The sequence below is a fragment of the Arachis hypogaea genome, chromosome 5 (assembly GCF_003086295.3).
Source record: "Arachis hypogaea cultivar Tifrunner chromosome 5, arahy.Tifrunner.gnm2.J5K5, whole genome shotgun sequence".
Classification (NCBI taxonomy): domain Eukaryota; kingdom Viridiplantae; phylum Streptophyta; class Magnoliopsida; order Fabales; family Fabaceae; genus Arachis; species Arachis hypogaea.
In genome coordinates, this window is record NC_092040.1 from 18,837,506 (window position 1) to 18,846,931 (window position 9,426).

At 27.2% G+C, this 9,426-nt stretch overlaps 1 protein-coding gene across 1 annotated transcript; it reads left to right on the plus strand.

Annotated features, from left to right (window-relative positions):
* The first annotated feature begins 1,074 nt into the window (after positions 1-1,074).
* On the plus strand, positions 1,075-9,098 carry LOC112804125 (probable terpene synthase 2). Its single transcript, XM_025847530.2, has 7 exons — positions 1,075-1,255; positions 2,787-3,063; positions 4,877-5,249; positions 5,377-5,595; positions 6,381-6,519; positions 8,273-8,524; positions 8,660-9,098. Exons 1-7 carry the CDS (start codon positions 1,109-1,111, stop codon positions 8,951-8,953), a joined length of 1,701 nt encoding a protein of 566 aa, XP_025703315.1. The 5' UTR covers positions 1,075-1,108; the 3' UTR covers positions 8,954-9,098.
* The last annotated feature ends 328 nt before the right edge of the window (positions 9,099-9,426 follow it).

The following is a 9,426-nucleotide window of genomic DNA, read 5'->3' on the forward strand; positions in this document are numbered from 1 at the left end:
AGCAATAAGTATTTTAATCTAACTTATAGTCATATTTTTTGTTATTGGCACGCTTTTTAAGCATAGCCATATCTTCTTGTAGTTATCAACAGCAACGCTTATCAAGCGTACCCATATCTTCCCCTATTGGTATGCTTAAAAAGTGTAGTCATATCTTCCCTTATCGATACGTTTTTGAAGCGTAGCCAAAACAACTCATTGGCCACGCTTCCAAAAGCGTGGTTGTATATCTACTTTTTGGCACGTTTTTAAAACGTGGCCATAGAGTTATACATACGGTCACGCTTTTAAGTGTGGCAATAGATGAAAGCGTGGCAAAAATAAAGCATGCCTATAGATCGACAAAAACGTGGTGATAAAGCAACTGACACACTTGCGGATGTGACCCTTTTAAAAGCGTGCCAATAGCTCAAAAAACATGGCAAAAGGTTATCACTACGCTTTTTTACACTTTTCGCACGCTTTAAAAACGTGACAAAAAGTGAAAAAACTGATTTTCTTGTAGTGTGTTTAGTTTTATGTCAATTGTTTTGCTTTTGCATCTCCCTTTATATGTATTATTTTTTCTTAGACACACAGATTTTTGAAAATTTAGATGGTTCAAAATTCGATTCCCTATGCCATTGCCATTAGGAATCAACTTAAAACCAAAAGACAAGCGGTACCAAAACAACTACAACAAAAAGAGCGAAACAAGAATAACATAACGTAAGGCTACAAATCTTTATCTCCAACAATTATTCCAGCATCACTGAAAGTGAAGGTTTGTTATGTGGTTTTAATTACTAGATCGATCTCACTCGTTAGCAATTTTATATGTGAGATGGTACGTTACACTTTATGAACTATGGACCCAAAAATAAGAGGTCCACGTAAAACCAACCTGGAAAACATGATCGATATGGAACAATTTTTTATTTTTTTTTTTTGTGACTTTCCTATTATGTATGTTATGGATATGGAACAATTGAAGTGCCTTTAATAATTCACGATGATGATGTGGCGTTATAATTAACATTTAAATACTTAGAATTTTGAAAAAAATAAGACTTTTCAGTCTGTATATATAGGAGTTAAAGGATCAATAATTGCTTAAAACAAAGGAAAGATGTATGGTGTAGCAGCTTCAACACTTAGTTGCTTCAATCATAATAATGCAAACTTTAAATTGCATGAGCATGCTCGCCATACGGCGGATTTTCACCCCAGCATTTGGAAGGACTATTTTCTTGAATATGCTTCAGAACCAATGCAGGTATAAATAATGTTGACAATATATATGTTTCTGTCTGCTGTGCATTCTAAGATTTGGAAAACAATAATCCTTTAAAATGAGAAGTATAGAATAATAAAGTAAAAAATTAATTATATAATTAAATTTTTGAATTTGTAAATTTATTATAAGTAAACTTTATTATCTTGATTCAAGATTAGATTCTCACTTTACCGTTTTTTTTTTTTTTTTACTTTAGAAAAGCTTAATCTAAAGTTTGGAAGGTATTGTGTTCTCCGCGATCCCTCTTCACATTAGAGGGATTTTCTACCTTTATATTCGTTATTGTTTATATTTCTCATTCAATTAGTTTAATGAACAAAAAATAAAGTGTAATTACTTTTTAGTTAATGTGTATCGTTGCATTTAATCTCATTATACAAAATCTATTTGCTTGTATCTAAATTAGTTGGTTTGATTTGATTGTTTTTAGAGAAAACTTTATGCAATTATATTTAATTACAATGTTTAAATTATTAAAAATATTATTTACACGTCAAAATCAGTCACTAAAATTAGCTATCATACATTTGTAATTACGAATTTATTTAAATAACATAAATATAATTTATAATTTCATATATATAAATTATAATTAATGTATAAAAATTAATAATTATGATTTATGTTTTCTATTAATATTATATATATAATGATTATATAATCACTATAATTTTTTATCAAAATCATTAATATATAAATATATTATTTTTTTCTATCATAAATAATTTTAAAAAATTTGTTATTTATTCAATTCATAATAAAATATATATAGATATATATTACAATTTAGATATGTCAAAAATAAATAATAATGTGAATCCTCATATATTTTAAATATTATAATAAATAATATATATATATATATATAATTAAGAAAATTTTTAAATATTTAAAAAATATCAATGTTATTATAATCATCATATTAATTTCAATTAATATATATATATATATATATATATATATATATATATATATATATATTATAATAAAAAAATAAACGATAAAAATTATTAAAATACTGATATCCTTAAAATACTTGAAATACTTCTATTAATTGAATCACCTCACAAGCTAATGAAAATATAGGACAATAAGGAAAAACATATGTACACCTATTACATCTACAATACTAGAGAGGGGCACCATGCCTCACAGTTATTAAAAGGTGAGAGAGTAGACACACAATAGAAATACATATATAAATAAAAATTGAGACTCTCAGACATTTTGTCTATTTTTATATTATATTTACCTAAAAAAAATAATTTTATTTATGCCTATATTATTTATGTTATTCTTCCATTATTGTTAATGTTTTTGTATTAGTGTATCGAGATTATTATCAAAATATGGTCTTATATATTGATACCAATACAATATAATATAATTGGTCATTTCTTATACTAAGGCATCCCTTCATCAATATCTTTGCTGGGGTAGCTATTATTAATAAGTATAGTTTAATTCACAGCCCATTAACTATTCTTTTTATCTTTTTCAACGCACGCAGGAGCTTGATCATATTGGAGCACAAATTGAAACTCTAAAGCAAGAAGTGACCAAAATGCTTACAGCAAGAGATGAGAAACCCTTGGCAAAACTTAACCTAATTGACTCAATATGTCGTTTGGGATTGCACTATCATTTTGAATGCGAAGTTGATGAAGTGTTACAACAAATTCACAAGGATTATACCACAAATGGGGAAATAAATCATGACGACAACCTTGCTTCCCTTGCTTTACTTTTTAGATTATTAAGGCAACAAGGATTTTACGTTTCCCCTAGTAAGTTTCAAGCTTATCTGTTTATCTTAGATTTGTTTCTTCTTATTCAGATGAATAATGATACAATTTTCTATAACTACTATTCTAAACATTAAATAACAAAAGAAAAACAGATATATAATCAATATCTTAAAAAATAATATATCCTTTCTCTATTTGATTATATTCACAAGATATTTGGAAAGATTAATCAAAATGATCAATTATTTCTTCATTTGGAAACACTAATAGTGCAACTAGTAACTTTTGAGGGGTTTGGCAAAAAGGAGACAAATTTTATGGCTAATATTTTTCTCTTGCATAAAATATTAGTCAATTTTTTTCCCCACTAAAAGGCAGTACAAGAAATTAAAATGTTAATTAACCAATATTTGATCAGCCAACAAATGACCAAAAAATCCAACATTTAAAATATAATTTCTTTAATTTAGTTTAACTGATGTTGTTTTATTTTCTGTTAAACAAATTATTAGATCCCACACAAATCAGCAAGTAAACCATTTGTGAATCCTTCTTTTTTGGCGAAGAATGAGTTATTTTTTTAGTAAAAACCTCATGAAAAAAATTTATTTCGTACAATACATATATTTTTTTTTTAAATTTACATACATACCTAATTTTACTCTTTAGTGAAGTTTCCTTTAAAAGTTACTGTTTTCCTTGTTTCCTTTTGCATTTCCGTCCCAATTTCATTGAATTTTTTTTCTTTCCCATTATCACCATTTGCTTTGTATTCACCATCTTCCATCACAGTTATATTTTTTTTTCTTCATTTCCATTTTGTTCTCATTTTCTAATTTTTCTTTATCACAATTTCACATACATTTCTCATACATACATCTTTTTTCATTTTTCTCATACATCTTTTTTTCATTTTCCTTTTTTTTATTTATCACAATTTCATATACATTTTTCATGCGTGCATTTGCTCTCAATAATTGAATGAATACTAAAATTAAAATTTCAGCCATTGCTTTTTATTTGATGTTGTTTTAATTTTGCTTTGGATGTGCTCAAGATTAGATTAGGGATATTGTTTTTCATTTTATATAGATGAGAGAGAAGGTGCGAGAGACATTAAATTTGAATGTTTCTGTCTCTAATTATTTTACTAGGTCTCATTGGTCGTTGTTGGTTGAAAATTAAATTGGCTAAATAGTGTTTAGTTACTTTTTTTTTGTCAAAATTGAGTGAGATTTAAATTCGAAATTTTTAAATGAGAATACAAAAATTATGTCATTTAAATTATAACTCATTGACAAATAGTATTAGTTATTTAGTAGTACTGTGAATTATAAAAATATTCTATAAATATTAAAAAATAATTTTATATTTATGTATATTTAATCATGTTATTTTACACAACTTTTTAATAAAATAATTAATCTTTAGAATAATCAAATATTTAACAACCAAATAAGTAAACATGTTATGATAAAATATCAAACTTAATTACAGAAGGATTATCAAACTTTTTCATAAGCTCCATATATATAACCATATAGTATTTTTTTTTTTTTTTTTGCCACTGAATTTTGGTAGTTTTTTTTTTTGACAAATTATTTTTGCTGTAAAGCATTTTTCTAAATTATCACTCAGTTTCAACTAGTCATTAGATAATTCTTCTATCTATTAACTAGTAGCCAATAACTGACACAAAAAACTTGTGTTCAAAATACAATATTTTTATAACAAAAACTAAATTATATACTTTATGTTCTATGCTATATATGAACTCCTCCTTAATTTTTGTAGTTGATTTATCACCTCTAATGGTTTCTCAACGTTGTGGTTATTCAATAAAACCTCTCAGATGTGTTCAAAAGGTTTAAGGATGTGCATGGAAATTTCAATGAAAAACTTGCCACAGATGTTGAGGGACTCTTAAGCTTATACGAAGCTTCACATCTTAGGATTCATGGAGAAAACATATTAGATGAAGCTCTTGTATTCACTTCGATTCATCTTAAATCCATTACAACCCAATTGAGCACTTCTCTTTCAGCAAAAGTCAATCGTGGCTTAAGTCAACCTCTCCACCATGGCTTGCCTAGGTTTGAGGCACGAAAATATATTTCAATTTATGAACAAGATCCTACCCATGATAAAATTATACTCTCTCTAGCAAAATTGGATTTCAATTTCCTACAAAACTTGTACCAAATGGAAGCCGGAAATATTTGCAAGTAAGCTCCTTAACCATAAACTCTTCTATTTATTATGCATTATACTATTATTAATTAATTAATTAAATTATTTTTCAGGAATCTAATACTACTCCTTATTGAAATACGCTATTTTTTTTATTTTCAGGTGGTGGAAGGAGTTGGATGTACCTAGGAAACTACCATTTGTGCGAGATAGGATTGTGGAATGCTACTATTGGAGTTTGGGTGTTTACTTTGAGCCCCAATTTTGTCGAGCAAGAAAAATAATGACAAAAACACTCGGCATGTTATCAATCATTGATGATACATATGATGCATATGGAACAATTGATGAACTAGAACTTTTCACTCAGGCAATTGAGAGGTAGGATATCAATACAGAACTTCAGTGACAAATAGATTAATTAGGAAATCAATTTTTGATAGCCAATTTGAGTGAACCTTTTTTTTTTTTGAAATTTATCTTTATATTTACCAAAGTCTTCTTATTATTTTTTTTTAAACTCTCAATATATTAATACAATTTCATATTTTATTGCTGACCATCTTCTGACACTATTGTCACTAGTTACTAATTACTCTCCGATGATTGCTGTGGTCGACCATCCTAAAATTTTAAATCTTAAATTTTAAATTTTAAATACTAAATCTTAAACTTTAAATCCTAAATTTTTTAAAATGATAAAAATTAAAAAAAATTAATAGTAAATACCCAGCTGTGTATATATATTTAGAGTATATATGTTTTGATTTAGATATAATTATAAAGAGTAATAAAATATAGTTTTTATCTTTAATGTTCTTGATTTCTTTAAAAATATTCTTAATATTTAATTTTATTTAGTTTGTCTTTAATATTTTTTATTTGTGTCAAAAGTATAATATTAATTCTATCTAAAATGATAGGGGCTAAATTGAAAATATTTAAGAATAATTTTGACTCAAATAAATTGAAAACGTTAAGGATAAAGTTAAATAAATTGAAAACGTGAAGTATAAAATTGATTAAAATTAAATACTAAAAATGTTATAAAAAAATTACAAACTTTAGGAATAGAAAATATATTTTACCCTGACACTAAATATACTACTAGTCTCATCTCATTCAAGTTGAAAAGTTTGAGATAAAAATATTTCACATGATCTTAGGTGGGATATTAGTTGCTTGGATGATCTTCCAGAATACATGAGATTATCATATAGTTCTCTCTTGAAATTTTATGAAGAAATGGCAGAAGAAATGGAGAAAGAAAGGCGAGTATATTGCACTGACTATTACCAAAAACAAGTATGTATCATTTTTCCCTTTTCCTGTTTGACAAAAAACTGGTTGTGTTCTCAACTTAAATAATTGATTAGAAATTAAACCACGTCATTCAACTATATCAAGCATTCAAACTAATACGACATTGATGTTCTTTAATGTCAACCAAACATAACATAATATATTACCTGATTTATAAAATGTTAATTATTTAATTTGTGACAATATATCTAATATCCATCCATGTATGTATTTTATAAATGTATGATGAGACTCACATCTTTGAGATTCAGGTTACATTATGATTTTTTATTCTTTTGATGAAAGAGGTGATATATTATACTAAACATTTGCAATATTTTAATTTGTTAAAAAAATGATATCAATATAACTATGATAAATCAGATATGATATACATAATATCACCTACATTGGTATATTTAATTTATAAGTCGCTCTTAAATTAATCTATCTCAATGTAAAAATTTACTTTTTTTTTTAATTTAGGCATGAAAGATAGAAATTCACACAAAAAAAAAAAGGAAAAAAGGTTCATATAATAAGAAAAGTTCACAAAACCGCGTATCGTCCAAACTTTTTTATAAATATACTGATAATAATGCTATCGTCCCTCTTAACAAATAAGTATAGAGAATTAATTTTTAATTGGTCAATATTATTAGTTCATTTTTATTGTAAACTTATTTTTTAGTCTTTTTTTTTAAAGAGTTTATATTAGGGTTTAGAATTTAAAATTAAATATATAAAATTTAAAATCTAAAATTTAAAATTTAAATAAATTGACTGAAAAAAAGTTAACTCCGATCCCTAATTGAACTTAAATGAAAAACACACATATCAAATATCATTATTTGTTATTGTTATTTTCTATTAAACCAAAAAAATGATCTTAAACACAAATCGTTGGCAAAAGCACCGTCCAAATTTGTTAATAATAAAAATATTCTCAAAATATTTTAAAATGCAACAAAAATACCTAACCATTCAATATATATTTTTAAAAAAAGTTTTAGAGATTAAATTTTGATGTGGTTGTTTATAAGAATGATTAGAAAATTAAATATTTTTATCCTTAAAATTTATATTTTACAATAAATGGAAATTTTTGAAAAATGTTTTTAGAAAGAAAAAAAATATAGAGATCGAATTTTGGTTTCATATTTTGTATGCATGTTCTAAATAATTATCTAAACATTGTAACAAATTTTTGAAACAAATACACAAACAGTTTACCAAATACAAAAGTCACTTGTAGTAATTAGAAGAATTATATATTCTTGTTATTTTATCGTATTTTCACTACAAGGGATATGTGAACTAAATAGCTACGGTTTTTTATGTTTTACGACCATTTTAAATTGCTGCTAAACGATTTCATGACATTTGCTTGACTGTCAATCTTAATGTCGTCTGCAAAGAGAGTCGTGGCATTGGCATAACCAGTAACCACTACTATATCTATGTTGTGGTGGTTTAGATTTGTGGCGGTTGCAAATTGCCGCTATTTCTAAAGATGAAATCTTTTGTTACTTTATTGTTAACAAATTTAGAGAATAGTTTAACGATTTAATAATTGAAGGCTATTTTTGGTGAAATATCCGCTATTTTGGATTATATACATAAAAGTTAATGTTTATCCTGCAAATGCATCATCCATCACATTGAATTTTGAGTAATGAAATTTATGAGTAGCTGAGGTTACATTCAAATTGGTGTTCTCATTTAAGTATTTAACTAAGGAATCTTGATGTGGCAGTTTAAAAAAGTAGTCCAAGCCTCCTACATGGGTGAGGCGAGATGGTTCAACAACAATTATACACCCACAACAGAGGACTACATCCATACATCAACCATATCATGCACTTACCCATTGCTTACAACTGCTTCTTATATAGCCATGGAAGAAGGTGCCACACAAGATATTTTCAAATGGGTTGCTAGTGAACCCAAAATAGTTAAAGCTTCTTCCATTATTTGCAGGATCATGGACGACATTGTCTCCAATGAGGTATTTTATATGCACAACATAAATAGTATACAAGAATTAGACTGCATGCGTAATTGAATTTACAGTATAACACCTAAATTGGTTTCAACAAATTTTAAATTAGATATTTTAATTACAAACATCTTGTTTGATCAGTTTGAACAAGAAAGAGGACATGTTGTCTCAGTTCTAGAATGTTATATGAAAGAACATGGTGTATCAAGAGAAGAAGCTATTCAAGAATCACAAAAAAGAGTAACAGATGCTTGGAAGGATATTAACGAGGAATGTCTTAGGCCAACTCAAATTCCAATGCCTTTTCTGGTGCGTGTGGTCAACTTAGCAAGATACATGGCTGTGATGTACAAAGATGAAAATAGCTATACACATGCTGGAGGAGTAATGAAAGAGCACATTGAAGCTTTGCTTGTAGACCTCGTGCCAATATAAGAATTCACTTTTTTTTTTGTGTCATCTTAGTGGCGTCATATGAATCTGAATCATTTGTAAAGTTTGTAATACTCAGACAGAATACGAAGTTCTATTTGCTAGTTTGAAGCTGGCTAAAGAAGTGGAGACAGAGAAGGTAGTAGTATTCAGTGACTTGCAAGTAATAACTTCACAAATTAATAACACCTACCAAACTAAAGACCCCACTATGAAGAAGTATCTGGATGAAATACGAGAACAGTTGACACACTTTTCTGAAAGTAATGTCCGACATATAACTCGGGAATATAATTTCCGAGCTGATGCCTTATCAAAACTAGCCAACACCAAGGCAGGGGACAATAATAGAAGTCTCATTCAGAAAACCCTACAAAAGCCATCCATATCAAAGGAAGAAGAAGTGTTGACCATATACAATCAACACCTAGGATGGATGGCTCCCATAGTCAGTTACCTCAAATTCGACTTGCTCT

Coding starts and splice junctions, on each gene's coding strand:
- LOC112804125 (XM_025847530.2), top strand. CDS start 1,109: ATGTATGGTGTAGCAGCTTCAACACTTAGTTGCTTCAATCATAATAAT. Junction 1,256..2,786: donor ATGCTTCAGAACCAATGCAG/GTATAAATAATG, acceptor CAACGCACGCAG/GAGCTTGATCATATTGGAGC. Junction 8,525..8,659: donor ACGACATTGTCTCCAATGAG/GTATTTTATATG, acceptor TTGTTTGATCAG/TTTGAACAAGAAAGAGGACA.